We start from the raw sequence: 26,380 nt of genomic DNA, 5'->3' as shown, positions 1-26,380 counted from the left end.
CTCACCATCACACTATGAGTGCATGAGGAGGAGATGATTCGACTGCATGGAATACAGAACAGCATCAAATACTATAACTGCAGAACACAGTGTAAATATATTAGAAAATAACTAAATATATTTGTGTTAAATACTGTGCAAGTCCTAATTATGATCATAACAAAAACCGGAATTAAGAAACATTTGTCTTTCACAATTATGTCTACAAAATTATAACTCAGTTGAAAGACACCACTTCTTAATGATGTGATTTAAATGTGGTGTTAAAGATCACTGTAAATGCTGTAAACACGTAAATGCAGCAGAGACCATCTTAGAGTTCATTATAATTCTTATAATAATTGTTACTGATAATTATAACAATTATTCATTTGAAAATCTCAGTGAATCTCCATGTGGCCATTTATGATTTTGTTACGGAGGTAAAGGATGGGATTTTAGTTTTTGATGGCATCTGACAGCGGATGGACCCGGAAACGGTTGACGTCCATTATGGTGCGAGATGTCAGGCTTAACAAGCAGATTGGATGCCAAGCGTATTAATATACGAATCAGCATTTATGAGGTGCTTTGCATTGCCTAAAAATGGGCGTGTACAGGGCGGGATATGACGCTGATTCACGTAAGACCACTTGCAGGTGATCTATGATTTAAAAAGCGAATATTGCTTACACGTGTGCGTATGCACTGTTTTATAAGTCTGAATATGTCCTGGTGCAGGTACACTGTAAGTATGGTTTCTACGCACAGTTTATAAATGAGACCCCAGAACTGTTTGCTGTCCTACATTCTTCAAAATGAAAAAGTAATTTATCCTACTATGGGAGTCAATGGGGGGAAGATCTGTTTGGTTATAAGCATTCTTCCAAATATCTTTCTCGGAGTTCATCAGAAAGAAGATGTTTTTTTCAGATTTGGAACAACTCGAAGGTGAGTAAATGATGACAGAATAATTTTTGGGTGAAGTATCCTTTTAAGCAGAGAGGGAAAGAGTACCACGAGGAAGACACATTTGAGCAGACGTGGCTGCCCAAACTCCACCCTTCAGTTTGCCCCGTGGTACTACAGCTGCTCAGAAAAGCTTTGCTCATCCTCCATAACATGCATTTCATTTCAATTCAATTCAATTTTATTTATATAGCACTTTTCACAATGTGCATTGTACCAAAGCAGTTTTACAAAACACAGCACAGTGCATGGTGTAAATAGAACAAGCAAGATTATTCTAGAAAATAATATCTATGCAGTCTCCTGGTGGTTTATTTAGCATATTTTGCATTAAGTGAATGCTTGGCTGAAAAGATGTGTCTTTAATCTAGATTTAAAGTGGGCGAGTGTGTCTGACCCTCGAATGGTGTCGGGAAGGCAATTCCAGAGTTTAGGTGCTACGTATGAAAAAGATCAACCCCCTTCGGTGGATTTAGTTATTCTAGGGGTTATCAAAAGAAAGCGCGATGGGATGTAGTGTAATAGAAGCTCTGTTATGTAGGTAGGGGCTAGACCGTTTCCGGCTTTATAAGTAATTAAAAGAACTTTAAAGTCAATATGATACTTAATGTGTAGCGAGTTAAGGGTTAATAACATTGGAGTTTTGTGATCTTATTTTCTGGACCTGGTTAGAACTCTGGCAGCTGCATTTTGAACTAACTGTAGTTTGTTTATTGAAGATGCAGTACAACCACTAAATAGTGCATTAGAGTAGTCAAGTCTTGAGGTCACAAATGCATGAATAAGCTTCTCTGCGTAAGAAAAACAGAATATTTAGTAATTTGGCAACATTTCTAAGGTGGAAGAAGGCTGTTTTCGAAATGACTGGTTGCTGTCTAATATAACGCCTAGATCTTTTACTGTATTTGTTGGAGTAACAGTGCAGACAATGCACTGAGACAAGACTCTTTACATGGCCGACCACTGCGGCATTGTGGATGTATATGAGGCGTGTGGGAGTTGTTATACAACCACGGGCACAAAACAGAAAAAAGAGAGACTCAGCTAGATTCAATAGATTAAGCCCGAAATAATAAAAGGTATTATTTTCTCCAAACAGGAGTTTGTTTCATGGAAAAACAACTTAAAAGTCCGGCGAATTAAATTTAGCGTCATCTAGGGGTGAGGTCGCGAATTGAAACCAACGACTCACTCCACCCCTCTCTTTTGAAGCACTACGGTGGATGACACAGAACTAAGATGTCATCACGTTTTGGCTACTCTGACGAAGGATGTTGAAACTAGTAACTTTGTATTAGCACCTAATGTACTATTGCTCTTTTATGACATATCGCTTATTGCTCCCTGAACTGTTTGTAACTCGCTTTGGATAAAAGCGTCTGCTAAATGACTAAATGTAAATGTAAATGGATATACTGCATGTGTGAAACACGCTCTGTAAAACAGTTTCTCAGTTTAAAATTCCAAGCAAGGGCATCCTCGGTGTATGTAGATAGAAATAGTTCTAATCTACTTAAAACACAACGGTTTATTACTGAAGGTCTTTACACCTCTGAAGACATAGTTATCTATATTATATTGTATTTCTGTCACAGATCCTCCAAAAACACACATTGGACCTTTAAAAAGTATTTTCGTAGTGTTTAACAGTTCATAGTGGGTTAAACTCACAAAAACAGACTCACATAAAAAACATCATAGGAGTAGGCTAGTTGTTATGACTTCTAAAGGTGCACGACCAGGCTGGAATTTAGGTCATTATTCACTAATAATCTCCCCCCCCCTTCAAGTTTGCTTTTTTAGTATATTCCTCACACAAAGCCATAGCATGGCATCATACGATTTGAAATATATTGCACAAGACATATAGACTACCTCCAGCCTGTACCTGCAACAAACAAATTCTGAGCCTCTGATCCTACTGTGAAAGCGGAGAGATGCTCTCCCACCGAGAGCAGGTGGTTGCCATGACAGCTACAGAGGTCGGAATAGAGACAGCATCGTCCCTAAGCCTGCCAGGATGCAGTCACTGCGCTAATGTATATACAGAATTTCTTACTGATGGAAATAAAGTTAAACAGATTTGATCTCTTTAGGCATCTTAAAGTGATAGTTCACCCAAAAATTCTGTCATCATTTACCCACCCTCTTGTCATTTCAAACCTTCAAGACTTTCATTTTTCTGCAGAACACAAAAGAAGATATTTTGAAGAACGGGGGCCAGTTAACGATATTCTTCAAAATATCTTCTTTTGTGTTCTGCAGAAGAAAGAAAGTCAAACAGGTTTGAATGGACAAGAGGGTGAGTAAATGACTGATGATTATTTTTGGGTGAACTATCAGTAAATCTAAGTTTATGGGGCCGTTTACACGAGACCGTTTTCAAGTGAAAGCGCAAAACAATTTATGCGATTTTGCTGTCCGTTTACACAGAAATGGCGTTTTGGGAGACTGATAACGCAAAACCTTTGAAAACGGGTTTCAAAGTGCAAAGTTTTTGAAAACCACAGCGTTCTCATTTCCACGTAAACCCTGCAGTACGCAAGAATGAGAAAAAAACATTGTGCACATGCGTATTTAGAGTGGGGGTGTGGTATGCGCGTGAGCACCCAAACACAACGAAGAAGAAGAAACAAATACAACAATGGCAGATTATATGTGGTTTTTTGTGCTGCCATTTGTTTATTAACGCTTCTCCAGCAAAGTGTAGATTTACTACACCAGTGCTAGAAACACCAGCGGACACTAACCATTTACCTACAGCAAAATCTTAACACTCATTTACTGCGATGAAGTGTTTTTAAACTGCGCTTTTGTATCAGAGGACGAGAAGATGGAAGAAAAACTTTCGAATGTCCAAACTTTTCAACATTTTGTTTGTTTGTTTGTATAACTTTTATGTGTAAATGGGTAACTTTTAAGTTAAAATAAAAAAATGGGGCATTCAAGATCAGTATTCAAAACTGTTGTACCGTCCTCGAAATCAGAACGGTAAGCTTATAATAATGATTTAAGTTGAGCTGTCAGGTATGATTTTGCGGGAAATGTCATCTAATGGGATAAGCAACAAGCTGTTTCCGAGCTGTTTGAAATTGTAAAACAAATTTTTGTTGAGCATTCCAATGTGTTGTTTGCTAAAACTGCATAGTCAACCAGCAATTGCAGAACTCAAAAGGAAATTACTCATAGATGTGAAATAACATTGCGATGAGTTTACATCGTGCAGCTTGTACTTACCAAGGTCTTACATGCTATTGTCTTGTTTTTTACTTCTTTCTCAAGTATCTGACACTTTTTCCTCAGCTCGTTGACCTCAGACTCCTGTAAAGATGTAGAAGAACAAAATGTAGTAGATTGTTCTATTCGTCATAACCTTGTCTTCATGTCAAATAAAACCGGAAACATTTCAAAGGAATGTTAGATGTGCAGAGGATACTCTCTCCTCTCATTGGCTGTGAATGCTAAGCAGAAGCTGCTCTTACGTGACGAATACATCACATCCTCAGAAACCGACTGGCAGCTTATTAAGCCAATCCCAATACAGTTAGCCCAGAGGGCCTTAGTGCAGTATTACATCAAGGACAGTGTCAGATGGGCATTTAGCATGAAGAATGCATTTTGGTGTGCCCTATAAAAGGTCTGTGTGTGTGTGTATAAGGGCGTATGTGGGTGACTCCGAACATTCAAGGTTTAAAAGCACCGATGCGTAGCGTTAGGGCCCCTGAGACAGCAGTGGAGAAGGAACAGCTGGGAGCTTGAATCTAGTGGTGTGGAAGTAACAACCATTTCATCTGTGTCAACACGTTACACAGCTGAGCATTGCTAAAAAGTGGTATTTTTCACCCAATCAAACCTCTTTATAATGAGACAACATGTCATTTTAAAGATGAGATGATGAGATGAAAGAGGTTTATGTGTACGAGGTATTAATGCTGACTCTGTGATAAATCACATCTGGTAAGTCGTAGAGGTATGTACTGCATTTGTTTTAGGGTGGGGGAGGGGCTCCGGAGTTGCTATAGAAACCCACTCATCCAGGTAGAATGTTAAGCGTGAGAATGAGCAGTGTATTTGACATGCATCCTCAATTCATTGTTTAAATGTGGTAGGCTACAGCAACCCTCTCCGATTCAAAAGCAGGGATTTTTGAAATACATAAAATCACGAATATGGTTCCTGAAGCTCAAATGGTAGAGTATTGACCTAGCTTCACAAAGGTCATGGGTTCAATTGTTATGGAACACACATTGACTTGACACATAATTTAAATGTACTGCAAGTCAGTTTGGATAAGGTCCCTCAAATGCATACATGTAAATGTTACCAGTACGCCCTCATCATAAAACATGATACATCTCTATACAGCAGGTTTCCATAGCAAGCACATATCAATGAACGCCAACGTTATGACTCATTTAAAGTGAAATGAAGATTCTGACACCATTTGCACTCCCTCTTGTCATTTCAAACCTGTATGACTTTCTTACGCGGAACACAAAAGAAGTTATCTTGAAAAATGTTGGTAACCGGCTCCCATTTACTTGCATTGGTTTTGTGTCCATACAGCAGAAGTGAATGGGTACCGGAGCAGTTCAGTTACCAACTTAAATATATTTTTCTGTGTTCTGCAGAAGACAATCATAAAGGTTTTTTAAATGACAAGATTTTGGGGTGAACTATAACTCAAACTATGTAAAAAAATGCTTTATTATTATATACTGTCTGTCTTATGTGAAATGGGGGCCTGTGTTTCCCAAATTGTTTGAGTAAATGCATACTGGTGTCGTCATTTCAGGAAGTTAAAGATTTTTTAGTGCGTTCTCCTACGCAAGACATTTCATAGTTAATCCCTGGAGTGGCTGATTTAAGAGAGTCTGCATTGGATTTCAAAGTAGACGTGCAGTGTGCCTGCCTGCACATTTTTAAAGGTTGCTATTGTGCACATGGGAGTAAAGAGAAGAAGAGAGGAAAAAATTGAGGAACAAATTGTATGGGCTCTAACAGAAAAGATCAATCTTTTAATTTGTTTGTTTTAGAAAGAGAAATAAGATTGTCTCATGGATCTCAGATGTTGCTCCAGACAAAAAGAGTCAAGGTATCTTACTTACATGTGTCCCCTCTAGAGTTCCAGATAAGATCTCTGCACTTTCTAAAACTTTGCTCAGATGTGCCAAGATAAAGTCTGATACTGTACATCAAATGAACTCAATACTATTCATTTACAGTGTGTCATTTGCAGCCTTGATGCTTGCTTTTATTTCTCTCAAAGTAATCTTAGCGGAAGCTTTTGGAGATTAAAACGAGATTAGTTCTCATGAGAACTAATTTCTGTGTACGGATGTAAAAAGTCATCTCTAACTAACATTTTTGGGGGGTAAAAGATAAGGAAAAAGTACCATTATAGCCGCTGTTGCAACTGTCTCCTTTGCTTCCTGAAATCTCACACACCCACTGGGACGCTGATAGAGAAAGAAAGCTCACTGTCAAAACACTGCAGAGAGTCTTCTCTCTCGCTCGCTCGCTCGCTCGCTCGTCCCTCCTTGTTGTGTTCTAATCTCTCAGTCTTTCTCACGACACACACATATGTGGTGGTGGAAGGATTCCTCCTGTGAAGCCCAGAGATATATGCATGGGGTGTGATAATGATGCTGCAGTGCTCAGGATGTCAACACAGTGATTGATTTATTCCTGGCTCTGCAGCCTGCCTTCACTTGCGACTAGGAGCCTCAGAGTTGGCTGGTTGGTGATCATCAGTGAATATATGTTTTGTTGCTGTTGCTTATTTGAAAAACATTCGGTAAGAATCAATGAAGGCAATGACGTGCTGCACAATCCCCCAAAAAATGGTGCTTTATTGGTGGGTGCCAAACATATTTACAGTGTAGGAGACAGAAATCGATAAAATCTGTACGAAAAGAAACAAAACAGCAACAATGTGCCAATTCGGAAATACAAAATGAAACTAAATGGAAACACTGCAGTTTCAGAATGTCTAACAGAACATGAAGTGTGTAACAGAAGTATGCTACACTGCGAAACATGTATTTCTTACTTATTTTTGTCAAGTTTTATCTAAAATGTTCAAACTAAGACACATTTACTTTAGAAGCAAAGTGACATTTAACATTACCATTGCATTTCTAAAAAATTATACTATAAATTAAGTAAGTTTAAATATCTGCCAGTGAGGTACAGTGAGAAAAAACTTTAAATTAAATACTTAAAAAATGTTTCCACTTTTTACTTCATTTTTCTTACCCCATTGGCAGGTATTTTTTGCTTGATTTAAACATAAATTCACAAATTTTCTCAGACTTTACCCTCCTGTTAAGTGTTTAGATTTGAGCTATTATTTAACATGTGGGGTTATAGTGACCCCACAAATGTTTTAATATAATGATAAAAATGTTATTTGCTCTTTACTCATGTTTTACCTACCTAATATTTAAAATATATCGGACAAAACATAACGTTTTGGTTTGTATTCATTTTATTTGTACATTCGATTGCGGAGTTCTCAGAATTGAGTTCCTGCAGAAACCACAAAAATCTGTTGATTCTCAAACTACTGAAAATTGCTGAAAATAACTATCATTCTAATATAAAAACATTTCATATATTTATGAATATTATGATCAGGGTACTTTTCGGAAGATTTCAAAGTTTCTCTGGGGTCAGTTTGGGTTAATATCTTAGGTCACTTTGTTAACGCCCTTGTATAGTGGCAGCAACCATTGATGTTTCTCAGATAATGCAAAGAAATCTCATTTGCTTCGATCATTCCTCTTTTACCATTTAAACATCATAGGCAGAGCTGTGAGGCATTCAAACATGTGTTCTCCACTGGAACGAAGGCAGAGAGAATCACTTTGACTGCATCATAGATTTCAAAGGCGCTCAGGATGGCTTGATAGCTGGTATTAGAGCACCGCCATTTAAGCCTGATTCCCCACCGTCCCAAAAAAGAAACAGTGAGATGAATCTGGCTCTGACTCAAGACTCGGGAACATCCTGACTGACTTTGAATGTATGCTAGCATAATGTATTCGAAGGAAGTAGAGGGCTCTCATTTGGATGATAAACTCTCACAAACATCCTCAAGTGAAGAGCCACTTAATTAGGACAAACAGAGTGTACGTTACATTAAGATTCTTGTAATTAAATTTTTAAAGGGAAAATACAATGCAATACTAATGCTGTAAATTCAGAAGCAATATTATGGGCTGTGCTTACACTATGCAATAAAATCTGCGTTCTTGTAAGCAACTGATGTAGCAATTCATTGAGACAGCCGCCCGCGCAATGTGCTTATGTCTGCATAATGTGTTGATTGACGTATTCTCATCTTGCAGAATAATGTATTCATTCACATGGCCGCCTAAGTTGACTGAAGCGCAGAGTCTGTAAAAAGACCTGAGAAAGCTGAACATGGAGTGTGAGATATTTTTGACAATTTATGAATGGCAAGTGTAATTTGGTCAAGACGAACTGGAAAACAAACATAAGATTGCAGTTCAAACGTCTAATCTCCACCTGTCTTTTTGACCGATGAGAAATACTGGTTTATAGATCTCTAATCAAAAGATTTGTATTGTTAAAATACAATTTCGAAGACCACAAATTAAATGCATCTATTCTGCGTTTTGATTCATTTAAACATTATTTCACAAAGTCTACAGATTCCCTGTAATTCAATAACAGCATGCTCTCAAGCTTGCATGAACTCAACAACTTTATACAAATGATCCAAGCTATCCCAGCATGAATTTGATGTTCCAAAAACATGTTCCTGTCTGCTGTCAATTTTGAGTTAACATGGTCAATGCAACAAACATCCTGCTCATTTCTAGGTTTAAATTAGAAAATCTTAGATTATCAATTAGTTCAAAACATTTGAAATCCACTGAACATACACCCTTTGTTTCAATAAGCTAATCCATTTCAAACAGCATGCTCCGCAGAAGCACATGAGAAAGAAACACTTAAATTCTCACAACATCAACATCTATAGTCTGTGCTTCTAAAAGCATGAAAATGCATAAACTGTGTTGATTCCCACCTAAGATCAGCTATAGAGAGAGAAAGGCAGAAGATGAAGAGAAAGGGATTTTACTATGCTGCACAGCTCCTCATGCAGAAACACACATCGGAATCCCCACAGCCAAGCTCCCGGCAGAGGAATGAAAGTAAAAAAACAGAGTAATAAAGCAGAGAGAAAAACCAAAGGAGGACATATTTACCGTCTCACTTCTTAGTTCCAAATGGTTTTAACCTGCTAAGAAAATATTGTCTCCTCTTCTGCCTTATCTCTCTCTTCCATTTCTTGCTTCTTCTGGATGTGCAAATGTCAGATGGCAGTAACATTATCTCTCTCTCTCTGCTTCTCTCTTTTTACAAGGCCTGCTGCTAGCAGCAGAAGCCAAAGCACACAGCTCCCCCACCATACGCTACGGCCGACCCTCCATCCTCTCCCTGAGTGACTGATGTTGAGCACGGGTGGATGAGACTGAGGGAGTGGGAAGAGCACTGAGGAAAATAGACTGCTGAGGGGGCGCAACCTCCTCAAGCCTTGGCCCCGCCCATCTGTTACCAAACCTTCATGCAGATATGAAGCAGGCACAGGCTTAGAGGGAGCTAATTAGAAAAATAACATAATTGGAATATAGTAACGCAGCATTTTTTGCCATATATACAAATCGGGGCGAGTGCAGTCTGAGACCCAAGTAGATAATTTCTTGTGTAGGCACTAAGCAGTTCACTTTGAAGCCTAAGCTTTCCAAATGGAACATCTTGTATCTATCTCAGCCTCTTGCTGTGATGGGGCACAGAGCAGGAGATCGTCCAAATCGGCTGACACTCTGAGACCTGCTATTCATAGCGGAGTGAGCGCTGCTTCGACACATTTGCTGAACACGTTTGGGGCTAATGAAAGCTCGAAAGGAACTATCAAAAACTTGGTTTTTTTTGAGGTTCTGTAAATCCAGTTTGGGACGGAGACCTCGCCATCTTTGGGAATGACAAAATACCGGGAGTAAAACCCAGGATGGCTATCTTCCAGCGGTACAACCGAAATAAAACGTTTATTTCCTCCTCCAAAATTTGAGCTGCCTCCCCTTTTGCTGTTGACATCAACTCATTTTCGAAAAGTGGTGATTTTGCAGCAAACTGCAGACGATAACCCTGTTTTATTGTGGATAAAACCCAGGGGTGTACAACACATTGAACTTTTGTTGCCCAATTCCCAAGTCCAATGCCTTCTCTCTGCAGGAGGGGGAGAAATGGACTCTCAAGTCTGGAACCTACAAGGGAGGTCACACTGCAGTCGCATAGCAGTGACTGACCACCCAAACAGAGCTTTAGGTTCAACCAGAGCATCTAAGAAGTCCAACGTCTCTCTGTCTGACAGCCCTGACAGTCCCAGCCAGAGAGCTTGCTCTCCCACCACAGCTCTGGACCGTGCCTCTGGAAGTTCTCAGGTTGAGAACTACAATAATGCAGGTGTCCCAGCATCCATTTGTTTCCCCATCTCCTCTATAAGCTCTGCCTGATAAACTTTGAGGAGAGAGGTAGCATTAAGAGCCCTCACCCCCCGGGCAGAAGAACGGTAGACCTTCTGTAAAACGAAAATCATTTTACAGGTACTCTGTAGGAAAATGGTTTATCCCAGAAACTTTACATTTACATTTTACATTTATTCATTTGGCAGACGCTTTTATCCAAAGCGACTTACAAGTAGTTTTTATACAGTTTCACATTACTGCAGAGCAACCAGGGGTAAGGTGTCTTGCTCAAGGGCCCTTCAGTCATGACCTGCTGGTACTGAGATTAGAACCGGCAACCTTCTGATCACAAGCCCAACGCTCTAACCATTAGGCCACAGCTGACCCCGTCTCACTTTCATTTCTGAAACGCACGCCGGGACAGCAGGAACAAGATGCTTAACGGCCGGGGGCGCATGACAGGAGCCTCTTCCCGTCGTACAGATCTCTCTCCGCTCTTTGGTCTGCATGCTGTGATGGCCAGTCAATAGATTTTTTTGCCATTGCCCTCCGGCACACTTCGAGCAGGTGGAACTCCACCTGGGCTGGGAGACCCATGGCTTAACGCGCTGCCTGGCAGGGAGTTGGAGGGAAGATTGCATCCTCCTCTCCTTCCTCCAAAAGACGAGTGATCGCTTGGTCATCGTAATCCTCTTCCTCTCTGTCGACTGTTAAGGACCCGAAGATAGTAGGCAGTAAAGGGGAGACTACGTCCAAGAGATCGTCCAAGCTGCTTGACGCAAGGGGCTGTTTAGTCTCCTCCTTAAGCGACGCAGAAAGGCAGGGGTCTTCTTTATTATCGGACGCATTAATCCATTCGTAAAAATCGTACCTTGACGGCTCATCTAAGAACTGTTAAAAAGCCAATTTTTCCTGACAGTGCCTGCTGAGAGATAGCTTTCAAATTAGATCTTCAAGGGGAAGAGATCGAGAATGAAGTAGGGATCACCCGAAGTGGTATATGTTTCAGGGAGGCGGGACTCCCGCATCAATGTTGTGATTGGTCTGTCAGCTGACAGATGTGGTATCATTGGTGCTTCCAGGATCTGTCATGTCAGAGGCGTTCCCATATTGAGATACAGAGCGAATGTTTGAAAGAGAACCAAACAAATCCCCATTGACATATATTTGTTGTGTCCTAAAGAGGAAAGAAAGTCAAACACAGGTTTGTGGCATTATTTTTGGATGAACTACTGAATTCCTTTAAGCACCTTCTGTGGTGAATGTACCCGTTTTAGTATACCTGCACTCACACATACACGTGTGATAAAAACGTGGTGCTCTGCAAGTTGGACGTTACGATGAAAAAACATGTGAATTAATTCACCCATAACAAATTAACAAATCAAATAGGCAAATTCCCACATATTTCAGAAGTCTGATAGTTATAATCATGTTCAACTTTAGGCGAACCGAGGTGAAACTTGGGTTGAAATGTGCGATGATGCTCGCCACATGATCGCTTTGTCGTGACGCGCCGTAAACCACCGTTTTGGGAAAACGCGTGTGGAGTCACCAGAGTCTCGCAGTGCAAAAGACAAGCACGAGAATAAACAAACCTAAAGACAGAGAGTCGCAACACACTAAAAGTGGGCATCTAATAGAGTGAAGTGGAGCGATGAAGACCTAACGTTACTGTACAGTCCCCATGAACACCATATAACACCAATCATATACATGTATGCTCATTGGTTGTTTCATATATTCATACTTCATTGATATGCATGTTGTCTATCTTCCTGCTGTAAACATATGACTTAGCCAGAGGATAAATATAAATAAATAATAAATCTCATTATCAGAACTTAATTTGATATCTTTAGTACATTTTCATAACTTACCTACATTTAAACTATCCTGAGCATTCAAATTAACTGTAATAAATAAATTAATTAAATGAATCGAAGAAAATGAGATAACGAATTTTAATCGGAGATTGTTACCATGAAATATATTTTTAACCGTGAAATAAAGAGTAAAGTTTACATATATACCGAACATCTGTAAACGTTATGGATACGAAGCATCATACTGTACCACAAACTCTTAAACTGCAGATACAATTCTGGGATTCCATATGTAAGCATGCAATAACTCTGTAAAGATTTACAGTTAAAAGGTGTGAATACTGTATGCATTCCACAATACTAGGAACAATGAAGAGAAGCACATTAACAAATTCAATGTAAGACATGATATTAGATGTCGTTTGTTCTTTTGGTAAGAAACCAAATATCTACAAATAATACAAATACCACATTATATAACAGTTAAAGTTCACGCAAAAAGGAAAATTGTGTCCTCATTTACGCAACCTCTTGTCATTTCAAACCTGTACGATTTCCTTTCTTCCGCAGAACACAGAAAAGAATATATTTTAAAGAAAGTTGATAACCGAACAGTGCAGGCACCGGTTACCAACATTCTTCCAAATATCTCCTTTTGTGATCTACGGAAGAAAGAATGTCATACAGGTTTGAACAATAAGAGGGTGAGTAAATGATGAAAGAATTTTCATTTTTGGGTGAACTATCACTTTAAACATTAAATATTTCATCTGAATGGACTGTACTTTACTTGTATTAAATTAATTTTATATGAATAAAAACTCAATTTAAAAGAATTTCAGAACTCTGTAACGTTGTAGTCTTTGTTATATCTTTAGGAAAGGAAAGAAGGTTTCATGATGTGGGGAGCTGAACAGTGTGGGAGGTGCTCTCTAGAGAGTAAAATGTATGGCAGACGGTACAGGCTTCCTTACAAGAAGATGCAAATATTTTATTGGCAAGAATTATTGAAACGGGGGTTAATAAAGTACATCATGGATAAATATATATAACTACGCACATACCATAGTCTCTCAAAAATGAAAATTTACCAGTAGCGATGGAATGAATTCTAACCCCAGGATTTAGTTTACTGGCATTGTGTCATTCTGTTTTGGCAACCGGCAGGCACAAATCAATTTTGAAAATTGCTTTCCAGGGGAACCGAGGTCAAAATATTGTTCCCCATGGCCAATCATGTCTTTAATATATGACTTCAGCATCATGCAGTGGGTTTTACGAAATTGCGCAAGAGATAAAAAATGAACCTACATAATAAATACTGCTTACCTGTTTTATTTACATTACTCTCTTAAAAATACAAAGCATCTTACAGTGCACTTATTAATATAACCAGTGCAACTAGTGGTCAGATCATATGTTGAAGATGATGTTTCAAAAAACTAGTTCAATACAAGCTACTGATAAAAAATGGATTGCCTCCAGGCATAGGACAATATCTGGCAGAGATACAGCCATTTAAGTCTCTGGAATCTGAGAGTGACGGTCAAATCTTCTCCGTCGACCACGCCCTCTGCATCAGCGCTCTCAACGCTACACACGTTTCCGCTCACCCGATTTCGAATGATTTTCAGCTGCACCTCATCAACCAGACACTATGTTCTCCCTTTACCCTGTAGTCTTTGTCTGGTCTAGTTGTAAATTTACGTATTCTGTTATCCCGTGGATGGTTTTGACCCTTGTTCTCTTGTTCCGTTGATGTTTTGATCGTGTTTGGTAATGTTCAGTGGATTATTTACCCAATTGGATGTTCTTGGATTTTGCACGTTTTTACCCTGTGGATTACCTTTTTTTGTTCCTGGTTCCTGTTTAGAGTTGAAATTGATTTACATTCACTCTACCACCTCTGTCATTGTCTATTCTCTGACTACTGTTACAGAAGACCACAAAACAACGATTGTCCACACCCACGAACAACCCATCTTCTTCCGCCTAAACCACCCTGTATTCTGTCTCAGAGTTGGTCAATCAGCTCGCCTCACCCTCATCAGCTGCACCACTACCCTCCAGTGCCAGTCCCGCAGCCCAGCCTACGTGCGTCTCTGGATCTGTGGACGACTGTAGCAGAGTTCAGCTCCTTTATTATTTACATTACTTTTACATTTATTCATTTGGCAGACGCGACTTACAAGTAGTTTTTTTTTACAGTGACACATTACTGCAGAGCAATCAGGGGTAAGGTGTCTTGCTCAAGGGCACTTCAGTCATGACCTGCTGGCACTGAGATTTGAACCAGCAACCTTCTGATCGCAAGCCCAACTCTCTAACCACCAGGCCACAGCTGATTTGGGCAATCTGTCAATCTCCTTACTGTGCAGGATCCGTTCAACCGCATCTCTCACAACCTTCAAAAACGACATAAAATCCATCTCTTCTTTTTTTATTGTTCCCGTGCAACTTAAGACTTGTTTTGTGATCCAGGGTCACATAGGAAATAGCGGCATCTAGCGGTGAGGTTGCAAGCAGCAACCAACTGCTCACTCCACCGCTCGTCCCTCCCTTTCGCAGCATTAAGGCGGCTGACACATGGCAAATTCCATCCAAGAGGACCTGCGGCGTATGTAGATAGAAATTGCTCATTTAAAGGTAATGAAAACATAATGCTTCATTATGTAAGGTCTTTATACACATCTGAAGACATAGTTATGTATATTATATTGCATTTCTGCCAATTGATCCTCTAAAAAAAATCACACACAACACCTTTAAACTCAACACCACATCAATCTATTGCATAACTGAGACGGACGATAATACACAAGATTAGTCAGCATTTATGTTTACAACAAGCATCACCGCTGATGGTTTCTGCCCTCGTCTAATTTCTGAAACAGAAATCTGGATTGGAGCTCACCGTCTGCTTTAAATGACTCTAGTGGTCGATGAAGTGGAGAGGAAAATACAGTTAAGCGAACAGCATGGCCTGGCTAAAAGATCAGTGTCTGAGTCTAATTCTATTAGGGAACATGGCAACGCAAGCCAGGGCCCAACCCTTCTGAAATAACTGTCTCAACATCCTCACTGGCAACGTCTGTAAAGACATCACATTCAGTCTTAGCCGAAACATACTTCGGCTTAGCTAATGAAGAAGACGTGTCTCTCTCCGGACAATTATTCCTCTGTATTAATTATCTGCATTTGTTATTATACTCATGACTGTGATTATCATGAAAACAATTCGGCTACAGTCAGGCTTTTCCACAGGATGGGCCGTGCCATAGAGATCGGGTGGGCAGTTTGTGAGCGGCAGTGGGCGTACAACACTTCCTCGATAAAGGAGAAGGTCATTCCTCACCACAAGTTCACTCTCTTTGCTGTCCGTCAGAGACTGTCGCCTGGCAACCAGCCATAGGACTGTCACACCATATTTGTCTGGCATGTCACAATCACTGATGGCTAAAGCTTATAAATGAAGAGGTGTGGTCATTTAGAAAGTGGATGAAAGCCAGCTTTGGCACTCTCTATATTCCTATCTCCTTAAAAACCTGTAGGACTTGAGGCAGGTTTGGAGAAAGGAACAGCGACTTCAAGTTTGCGTACCAATCAAAGCATATCAATAAGAATAGTTTAAGAAACACACAACCCATTGTATGTCTATGTATGCATTATGAGAGTGCCCTTAAACACAGAATTATGTACATGGTCTCCCCTGCCTATTAATAATACAACTTTTGAAGTAAATAATTGATGGTACGATTTACCTACTGTGGCGTTGTCGCAGCCAGGGCTTAAAAGGCAAGGAGATCTCCAGTGCTACTTAAACTTAGCAATATTCAGTATGTTTATTTGTTAACATATTTCCTTATTAGAAACTGGGGTGGGGTAGAGATCGAAAGGCATTTCTAGGGTGTATCAAATAGGCAGCAGATCTTAGTTTACTGTACATCATGCTTTTTTCAAACTTTTAATAGTGCTCAAGTTAAATTTCCGCATGTCACTTCCTATCTCCACATAGGAGGAAGAAGCTGATCTGTTGCAACCTTGTCTTGTAACAAAAGCCATTATTATGGTCTGTCGGTTTTCCATTACCAACCTGTCCTCCCTCACCAGCGTGCTAGTTGCCAGGGCAACAGCTTCAGCATCACATAGTACCACATGGGACACAGCAGTCACTTCAGGGACTTCCTCTGCATTTTACCTCACAGGCCTGTTGCTTCCACTCACGCAAGGACAAGAAAGTTTGTTGGAATCCATTAGTCCATGAGTGTGATTTTTGCTAGCATAAAAAGCTACAAAAACACAGCAACTTACCCAAGATCTCTGCTGCTGTTTCTGCTGTCTAAGGGCGGCCAGCTCTAGTTTAAGGGCTCTGTTTTTTTCCTCTAGGAGGCGGCAACGATTCACGTGGTGAGATGCGTAAGACGCCGGATGCCAGGGCAGAGCGTCCTGTTTCAACTGCGGAGAAAGAGAGGTGACATACACAGCAACTTCTGTAAACTGTTCTGGAAATCTATCCAAAACATTACCGTTGCATTCTCTTTGGGGCCATAAAAATATCACACTTCAGCTTTAAATCTTAAACATTAAATAAAAAGTATGAAAGGGAGTAGACAATTAGTTAACGCAGTGGGAGGAACTTCAAAACTTCAATAATTGTTTTGGTACTAGACTACATCCAACACTTTGGGTTGCTCAGAATCCCGCCAAGTTTATTGAATGTTTGCTGCTTTTTACTTGCCAACTGTGCAATGTTAAAAGCAATAGAGGACTAAATCACTGCATTGGAAAAGATCTGATGCCAAACCAGATGATCACCCCTAGGTTACTTACTTGGTGGACAATAAAACTCAGCCAGAATAAATATATTCACATTAAATGTATAATGTGTTTTTCTGTCTGGCTTTTATTCTAAGCACTCACGCAAATATATAAATTAGGTTTTTGGATGCAGGGCAAAAAGTATTTTGATTGGTACCAATATGACATCAGCAGCAGGTGCATTGTTTAAAGCCCAGACTGTGTGAGCTCATCCGTGTGGGCTGTGACTAGATATTGACTCATGGAAATGGCACTGCCTGTTCAGTTTAGATTTCCAAAGATTTTGGAAAAAACTGGCTGTTGAGCAGATCATGACAAAAATTTGCCTTCATAAAACAGATTCAACCTGATATTGCGTTTTAACCGTATTAGTTTATCATAACTAAAAAATGTCTAATAACTTGCTTTGAAAAAAAGAAGCAAAACATGGATATTGAATTTATCGAAATATCAAACATGTGCATGTCACAATATGCATATTTCGATGGTTTGCATTGCAATAACGGAGGAATTTTAACATTTCTAAGTTATGTATAGGAAAGCTTTAGGTGCAGATAACAGAGAGATTGTGTCTAATGTGTGAAAGACCAATAACAATGTGAAACATGTATGTTGGTTGTTTAATAATTTTTTGTGTTTAAATAAATGTTCATATTGTTTACAAACTTGATTAGATTATCGTATTGTTTATAGCATTATCTGGCAAGTTTTCATATTTTTTTCAATATCTTGCAGCCCTAGCTCAAACAAGCACAACCTGACAAGCTCAAATATACATCCTATCTCTATGCACCTCACAATATATTGTCATATTTCATACAGCATTTTTCTTTCAAATACACCATTGTATTAGGAAGGAAAAAAGTTCAGTTGAACAGCCCTAAAGAACATGTTGAACAAACACATTCTGGGATTTTTGCTCTGTTTTCCATTATTGGTTACAGCTGGCGAATCAAATAATAGCATCATTCATAATGAGAAAACAGCAAGATGCTAATTAGGGTTTAAACACAACTTTAAACTCTTAAATCAACTGCCAGTCGTTGGGTCTTTAATGTCTTTGCCAAAAAACCCAACCGTTCTTAATAACACACAGGGATCATCCGCGTTTCAAAGCTCTCCCTTCTGCTTTGAGCGTGCATGTGTGTCTGTGTGGATTTTACTTAGGAATCTTACATAATCTGAGAAAACAGTCTGCCGTATCAGAGTAGTAATACTACCAATTGCAATGCCGTGGCTGTGCCAGGTCTCCAGCTGGTTTCCGTGCCTCACTACATTAGCAGATTCAGTAACAGCCCGTAAACCTACTGCCCCACCACTACCAAAACGGCCTGGGCCACAGCCAGCAGAGCTACAGGAACACGGATTGGATAACCGCATTTATATCCAGCTAATACATCATCAAAATCCTGCAAGTGGGACGGACGCATAAAAGCAGGGAGCTAATGAACCATTAGACCAACAAATCAAGTGCACCGTCAACCCACCCGGCAAAGAAAAATGGCCATTCACAAATGGAACACCTCAGTGGCGGGATTAATTTGGAAAATGAGCCGAGGAGAGACTTTTCAGTCCAGCTGTGTGTCGACTGCTCTGGGAACAGGGTGTATGCAGTTGTGAAAACACCCCCCGGTTTGCACAGACGAACATTGTATTAATACTACTGTATTTTGAAAGGAGATACCTGCAATTTTAGCCTGTGATACCCACATACTGAATACACCATAAGCAACCCCATTAGCAACACAGCCAACTCATATCTGCATCTGCAGCCTCCAAACTTCCTCCAGAACCGCAGCATCGAGCAACAAGGCATTCTGCCACCTGTCTCCACATGTTGTCAGGTCAAATGTCTCTCCATGCATCTGTTCTCCTGCCTTGCCTCGCAATACATCACAACCTATACTGAAACAGGGCGTGCTATAAGCTGTGCCAAGAAGAAACGACATGTAAGAGTAACAGCACGGCACTACACACACATTACCATTCCTACTGCTATCTCATTCAGATTAAACATGATGTGTTGATGTGTGTGCTGTACCTTAGCCGCTGTCTTCCTTAGCGCTCCCACTCCGTTATATCACCGGCTGCCAGGAGTGGCAAGGACCGGGGCAGTGACGACACGTCTGCGTTGCGTGTTTGTGTGTGTGCGTGCGGCTCTGCGCTTGTGGGCGTGCGTGTCGTTGCAGAAGCCCTCAGCTGGAACACGAGACTGACAGCGCGAGAGCATCTCCAGGCTAAGAGTGGTGCAACAGAACTGTTCGTTCCTATTCTTGCTCGCACACTCCCTCTCTCTTTGTCTCACACACACACGCTCACAGAGAAATGCGCATGCTCCATGGTATGCTCTGTTGCTCTCATCCAGCATGCACACACGGGCTCCCTCTCTCTTCATCCCGCACTCACGCATGGAGTGCAGTGATGTGTGGAGACACTCCCATTACTGATGTGTAAATCATTTAGCTTTTTCATGCGTGGCCTTTCCAACACTATCAAGACCAGTTTAAAGCATCTTATAATTTGTACAAAAAAATATTTATTATAATTTTGGTGGGGTTTTTTTAACAGAATAGACGATTGTATTATTTAGTAAGTATTTGCAGCATAAATGTTCATTATATTTATTTTAACTTAATATTTTTTATTTAATTACCAATGCAGTATGTACTATTTAGCATTACTCACTTTAAACTTGCAAAGGCTGGAGAAGCGGCTTTCCTCCAAAACACGTGCCAAGAAAAGGTCTTTTTGGATCATTTAACTTGAAATACTTATATACTATTATGCCTGACTTTCATCATAGTTAGTTGAAAATATTTGACTAACGGATTAGAGCAAAGAATCTGTTCTGTGTCTATTCTCTCTATCATTACGTGACCCATCCTTTTCTCCATATGCCACCTGAAAACTCAAATGTTCATATTGTAGATTCTCCCTACTGGGATTTGTTCTTGTTATCTCAAAAAACAGAAGGAAAAAACAGGGGTGTTCTGCTCCATTCAGCCGGGAGCTACACCAGAGCAGGGGAACTTCAGTTCACGGTCTCAAAATATCACACAGTTACATCAGATTTTAATGCACACAGGGGTATTAAAGGGGGATTACTTAGACAGAGCGGTAGGCACTCTCTGCACTAAGAAAACGGACCTCATTGGAGGAGAAAAAAGAAGGAGAAGGGAAACAGTGTACAAATGTGTTACAGTCTTCTCTGCTCTGTTGCCAAGCAACCCCAGCTGCTCCTGTAGTGCAGACTGCCCCCCTCCCCCCGCACTGGGGCACTCCTCTACAAATGCATCAGTTTAAGATGCCATGTCCATTCTCAAGAGAGGAGACCAGGTTCTGATTGGTGGGTGAGGATGCTAGGCGGTGCGTATATGTAAATATTGAAGAATGGCGCCACCTTGTGTACAATAATCATCAATGTTATCTAAACGAGATAAAAACAGCAACATCCCCACAAGGCAAAAAACAGGTACTGTTTGAAGCTCTTTGTCACTGTTTAAATGGATAAAACTATAGTGGCCGGGTGTCACAGTGCTGCAACGGAAGGAAAGACATGCAAATAAAAAAATTATATTTATAATATATTTGTAGGTGGAGTTGTCGACAAAACGTATATTGGGACTGATACTCTTTGTTGTCGAAAAACGTTGAATGTAGGTTTTTGCTTGTTTACGTTAACATTCTTAACGTAGGTTTCCTTAGGACACCTTTGGATTTTATAAGATTTGAACAATTAAGCAAAAGCTGTCTATAATTTTACTTGATTTTTCCTGGGAGTAACTTAAGCTAACATAACGTAAGCACACCATTTAACTTTTACTTTATTAAATTATTCACTATTCAATATGGACACAGTGATACGATGCGCGTCCCAACCAGGTGTATCAGTTTTTGGAGTCCCCTGGAAAAACTTCTGTAGTGGTTTGTGCCATTTGCAGCGTATTTCTGTTTGTGTTGACAGAATTTGCAGCTCGTTTCTGTGTTTATGCGAGTATTTGCAGGGCATGTGTCGCCAAACCAATGAAGATGCTTTCTGAATCTGCAGGTGTTTTTTTCTATTTGCATCTTCCGGTGCAGCTTTGTGACACCAAGCGGCCACCACACTAAACACTTTGGGTAAATGTAAGTCTGGATCACTTACCTTATCTTTGGTCCTGACATGAGTGGCGTTTCGTGCTGATATGATTGACAGATCCATGGCAGTTCAGTCTGTGACTGCCTGAGAAGCTGTGCTATATCAATACTTTGACTTCGCATCTTTACACATACACACACAAAGAGAAACAAACACAAGTCAGAATCATTTTACATACCGCATAAGATATTGTTCACATTTCTATTCAAATTAATGAGCAGGGAGATCCGTTTACATTCTGTGTACAAAGTCTGTTGAAATTATCTTTTATACATAATCTTTGAACCATTCAAAGACTTTTTCCAATATCATATATTAACAGAAGTGTATCTGGGTGCAACAGAAAACAGAGACCTGGGGCATGTTCAAGCTCAAACCGGTGCGTAACGTTTTTCCACGGTTTCCGGGTTGAACGACATGAGTTTCCTGGAAACCGTTTGTAACGGGTTTGAGATATGTTTTCTCTTGTTTGGTGGGTGTGTCAAGAATGTCTGCCCAATCAGCAGCAACATGTATAACCCACACGGTATTAAAGAGACAGCTTGCACATTGGGTCCAAGTCAAGTTGTTTAAATGTGTCTGCTGCAGCTCGGTATACGCAACAATTTAAGATATTAGAAGAGATTTATTTTGCAGTATTCAACACGTATTTATACCAATTTCATCAGGCTTCCAAAATGTGTACTTGTGAACTTACATTAAAAAGAACACAAAGAATGGCCTTCTCAGCTGCCATAGTTCAACTCTTGCATCATCACAACATGGAGTTCATTAAAAAAACGGTTTTGTCGGGGTTGAACGCAGCCCTGCTGTTCAGTGGCAAGAAAATGGCTGTTCTTGAACCCTGACCTTTTAATCCACGACACCTGCCTTTAGTTTACCACCTTGCAAGTGGCTCACTTCACTCGTTGTCACTACATTCTCACACGACCACTTTGAGACCGGTTACCCAGAGAGAGATTTATGTTAAGTTTAACATGCGCTGGCATATATTTCCTACCAACCCCTAAACAATTACAAAATGTTTTTGTGTCATAATCTAAAAATCATAATAGATCATACGTGATTTATGAAGCAGATGTACCTTTTCATTTGGCTGGGAGATAGATCAATATTTTATATACTAATTTAAATAATGCTGATTGGAAATTTGATAGGCCTACATTACACGAACAAATGACATTCGTTGCATTATGTAATTAAATAAGTGTATTCGATGACAAAATATAGTATAATTGCTGCCCCCTCAAACAGAAATGTAATAGGGAGCGAACTACAGACACACATGGTCCAGATTTAAATACGCGATGTCATCTTCACGCATGCGCACCATATTGCAAACACGCAGCCAGGAGGGGGCGCCACAGATCTATGCGGTGCGCACCCCCTGCTAAAGTACGCTTTTCTGAAGTCATTATAACAACAGCAGGTGTCTTTTGTTACATTTGTTTCAGCATATTTAAAAACATACTGAACCTAACAGTCCCTGACGAACTTCCAGCAGATGTCATGGTATTTATCAAGTGTATCGTGAAATGTCAGTGGCCACACGCATTTCAACACTCATTCTGTGTTGCTTGAACGCTTATACTGCTCTTAAAATATCCATCTAACTTATTAGTGCATTTAATTTGATTTCTTTGTACTACTCGAGTTTTGCTCTTGGACTTTGCAGTGTGTGCAGTGAGTCTGCTGTTGTTTGAACAATTGCTTGTGTTGTCCAATGTTTTATCGACTGCTTGTTTAAAGTCGCGTACATGTAAACGTACAAGTCGTAAACCTTGCCGGTCGTCTCTTTTTGTGCTGCAAGTTCAGACCCGTCCGAGCTCACGCTAGAACTGTTTCTACTGTTTGTATTGTAAACTTACAGTGTGAGGCCTAGAGACGTTCATGTTGGACCTTCTCCATGAATGATGCAAAATCTACCTGCTTTTTGTAACCACTCACCAAACGGAGCGCCAACATCTTCATATTGTGCTGCTTTCAGGCCAGTCATCACTTGATGGGTGACCATATGGCAGAACAGAGGGAAAATGGGTGGATACAAGTCAAACTGAGCAATGAAGTACAAACAAACACTGCCTTTCAACTATGGGTAACCATATACACCACAGACTTGTCTACAGTACATACACAGAAGTATTGTGGTTCGCGCTCTTTAATAATGCTAATAGCTGGCTGATATACTGTACATTTACAGTAGTTGAAGCAGGAAACACAATAGGAACTATTCATGTCTTTATCATGTGTCTCTTTTAAAGGAACAGTTCACCCAAAAATTAAAATTGTGTCTTTGTTTACTTACCATCAAGTTGTTTTCCGAATTTCTGTGATATGATGAACCCAGAGAAAGATATTTGGAAGAATGCTTGAAACCAAAGAGTTCTTGGCCACCATTGACTACCATAGGAATAATGACTCGATGCATTTCTTTGTTCTGTTGAACACAAAAGAAGATATTTTAAAGAATGTAGGAAAGCAAACTGTTCTGGGGCACTTTTGACTACCATTGTAATTTTTTCAACTATGGTAGTCAATGGTGCCCAAGAACAGTTTGGTTACAAGCAATCTTCGAAAAATCCTCTTCAAAAGAACAAAGCAATGCATACAGATTTGGAACAACTTCAGGGTGAGTAAATGATGACAGAATTTTATTTCTGTGTGAACTATCCTTATATATAATATATATGCTTGGGTGTATGAGGAGAAAGCTGAATTTAGACCAATTTTAACACAAATGTAATTTTATTAAATCATTATCAAACAATAAAAACATCTCATACGTGTGGTCAAGGCCTTCCGAAAGTATAAATAAATAAGAATGATTAGGAATTAAGTCATACAGAGAATGTAAGAGTACCGTGTAACCAGTGGACACCAGCTCATAAACAGCTGCATGAAATCTCAGGGAAAAACAACATTTTGGGCTTTTATACAGAAATCTGCTAGTGCTGTCTATTTTAGAAGAATCTACAGCCCTAGAGAGCATGAGTAATCATTAACTACACTGAGGGGAAGCCACCGAGAACATTTGCAAGCAGACAGAGGTTAAAGTTCGATGAACAGATAAAACATTATCCTGGTGGGAATAAAGCTATATGGAAGTCAAAGTAGTGCTGCTTTTCAGAAAGAAATCACAAAGAATTTGTCATTTGCACAGAACAAATACCACCATTAAAAGTAGCACATGTTCCATAGTCTGAAACCTTTGAAGACACTGGATAAAGTGCTGAGGAGCCATCAGTGGTCACTGCTTTTAGCTTTGCTTTTGAATGACCTGCGTAAAGGGGGCAGTCTTATCCGCCAAGAGTTTTTGTAAACCACAGCTTCTTTAACATTTTTTTCCCCGTGTTCTACATAGTTTCCAGCTTTCATTACGGTCTTCTCAATGTTGTTTGCCATTTCACCCTTTAAAACAGATAATAATGTTTCCAGAACAGAAGCAATTTGTACATTAATTTGATATACAACTATTTTAAAAATCCATTCAATGACACCATTTAGCTTACCTGTCTGCTCACTAGCATGGCAATATCAATAAACATGTTATTCAGCTCTCGAATGCTGGCTTCCAGACAGAGAATGTCCTTATGTCGTGACTCGATCTCATTCAGCGTTTGTCCTGTGATGTTGGGGCCTGGGACACTCTAAACACAGAGCTTTAGTGTATACAAAAGCTGAAATGAACCAAAACAGTTGTGATATGCATTCTAATACTTACATCCAAAGTAAAGACAGAAGTGTTGCTATTCTGCAGCAAAACCTCCGTCTCTTCTTCAGTGATGAATTTCCCTCCTTTATAAATTAGTAATTAGTAATGTAAGTAGTAATATCTTTTGAAACCCTATAGAGGCTAATGGTGATCATAATTGGGATTATATACAAATAATAACAGGCAGTGGTAAGGAAAATATTTTAATTCCGGTGTGATGTTAAGTATGTAAATTCACTCACTGATCTCCAGCTGTCTTTGGATCCGTTCTTTGCTGTTTTTTCGGAAAGATAAAAGTTCTTGGTTGTACGCATTCATTATTTCTGAAAACCTCAGCGAAAGAGCTATGTGCTGTGGATTAACAACATGAAAGAGGGAGAAAATGAGAGAAAGAAAATAATAAAACACACTAAAAATGCATTAAAAGCTTTGGATTTGGTATTGTAAGAACCATGCTACATGAAATAGAGGAACAAATATTGAGAATCAGTAATGTATGATTATGTACAATAGGCAGTGATATATCACCTGGGTAGTCTGGATGCGGATGTAGACAGATCCGCTATTTGCATTCTCACACTCTGAAAAACTCCCTTCCAAATCTATCAAATAAAAGCACTGTGATTATATGAGCTAAAGTATTTGCCAGTCAAATCATCACTTAAAAAAATGACGTCTCTTCCTGCCCCCCAAAATTGAATAATTTGAAATAGTTTGTATAAGTAAAATCAAGTTAAACACCTTTAAGTTTTGCCTGCATGGCATCGGCTGTCCTCTTGATATCATTGTTCAACTGCTCGAGTTCCTCTCTCACATCTGTCAATAGAAATGTGTAAAAGTGCAATAGTAAAGTGACTGTAGTCACTCTGAATAAGTGTTATATACCTTCTAGACAGAGAGTTCCCTAAAGGCACTGTTGACCCAAAATGACTATTCTGTCATCATTTTTTACCCTTATGTAGTTTAAAGCCGGACGTTCTTCAGATGAAAACAAGGGAAGATATTTTGAGAAACGTCTCTGTGGTTTTGTGTCCTTACAATGGTTTTTTTACAGGTTGAAATATTTTCCTCTTTATTATACATAAACATAAAAAGACCCAAACAATGTATTGTTTGTGAGTACTCACACGTTGGTGGGTTGATTTCTGTCAAAATGGTATGATGCCTTGACCTCACCTCTTCCACAGAGTGGGAAATCCTATTCATAAGCTTCTGAACCTCATCTACCTGTAACAAGGCATAATCCCAGGTTCGCAAAGACCATATACAGACCATATGGACAGAAAATAAACAAATATTTACTAACTTAAAAGCACAAACCTTAGGGAGGAATTCCTCTAGGAAAGCATTGGTCTCCTCTGGAGCTGTGTGGCGACCGTGGGACTGGTCAGATTTACAGTCAAAACATAAGCCAAAACTGATCGTACAAACCATATAT

The 26,380-nt window shown here is 39.6% G+C and overlaps 3 protein-coding genes across 6 annotated transcripts in view; 1 reads left to right on the top strand and 2 right to left on the bottom strand.

Annotated features, from left to right (window-relative positions):
- The window catches only part of LOC306911491 (uncharacterized protein), a 26,023-nt gene extending 2,356 nt beyond the window's left edge, over positions 1-23,667 (bottom strand). The window contains exons 1-4 of the mRNA XM_079486891.1: positions 23,536-23,667; positions 23,178-23,228; positions 21,237-21,352; positions 4,186-4,269 (exon numbers count right to left, since the gene is read on the bottom strand). Coding sequence (XP_079343017.1) covers positions 4,186-4,269; positions 21,237-21,293 — 141 coding nt within the window. The 5' untranslated portion in view covers positions 21,294-21,352; positions 23,178-23,228; positions 23,536-23,667. The remainder of the gene's footprint in view (positions 1-4,185; positions 4,270-21,236; positions 21,353-23,177; positions 23,229-23,535) is intronic.
- The window catches only part of LOC306911489 (dynein axonemal intermediate chain 1-like), an 18,824-nt gene continuing 15,077 nt past the window's right edge, over positions 22,634-26,380 (top strand). The window contains exons 1-2 of one of the 3 annotated variants that reach the window (XM_079486885.1): positions 22,634-22,742; positions 23,218-23,325. In XM_079486885.1, coding sequence (XP_079343011.1) covers positions 22,740-22,742; positions 23,218-23,325 — 111 coding nt within the window. In that variant the 5' untranslated portion in view covers positions 22,634-22,739. Of the gene's footprint in view, positions 22,768-23,217; positions 23,326-26,380 lie in introns of all 3 variants that reach the window. The other 2 variants (XM_079486888.1, XM_079486887.1) reach the window with 2 other exon arrangements.
- The window catches only part of stx2a (syntaxin 2a), a 2,987-nt gene continuing 464 nt past the window's right edge, over positions 23,858-26,380 (bottom strand). The window contains exons 2-9 of one of the 2 annotated variants that reach the window (XM_079486889.1): positions 26,263-26,325; positions 26,070-26,169; positions 25,684-25,758; positions 25,471-25,544; positions 25,185-25,293; positions 24,952-25,025; positions 24,740-24,877; positions 23,858-24,638 (exon numbers count right to left, since the gene is read on the bottom strand). In XM_079486889.1, the coding sequence (XP_079343015.1) occupies positions 24,471-24,638; positions 24,740-24,877; positions 24,952-25,025; positions 25,185-25,293; positions 25,471-25,544; positions 25,684-25,758; positions 26,070-26,169; positions 26,263-26,325 (801 nt within the window). In that variant the 3' untranslated portion in view covers positions 23,858-24,470. The remainder of the gene's footprint in view (positions 24,639-24,739; positions 24,878-24,951; positions 25,026-25,184; positions 25,294-25,470; positions 25,545-25,683; positions 25,759-26,069; positions 26,170-26,262; positions 26,326-26,380) is intronic. The other variant, XM_079486890.1, reaches the window with a different exon arrangement.

This window comes from Barbatula barbatula, assembly GCF_947034865.1.
Source record: "Barbatula barbatula genome assembly, chromosome: 22".
NCBI lineage: Eukaryota > Metazoa > Chordata > Actinopteri > Cypriniformes > Nemacheilidae > Barbatula > Barbatula barbatula.
The sequence above is the reverse complement of the archived record's forward strand: the minus strand, read 5'-3'. Positions and strand labels throughout refer to the sequence as shown.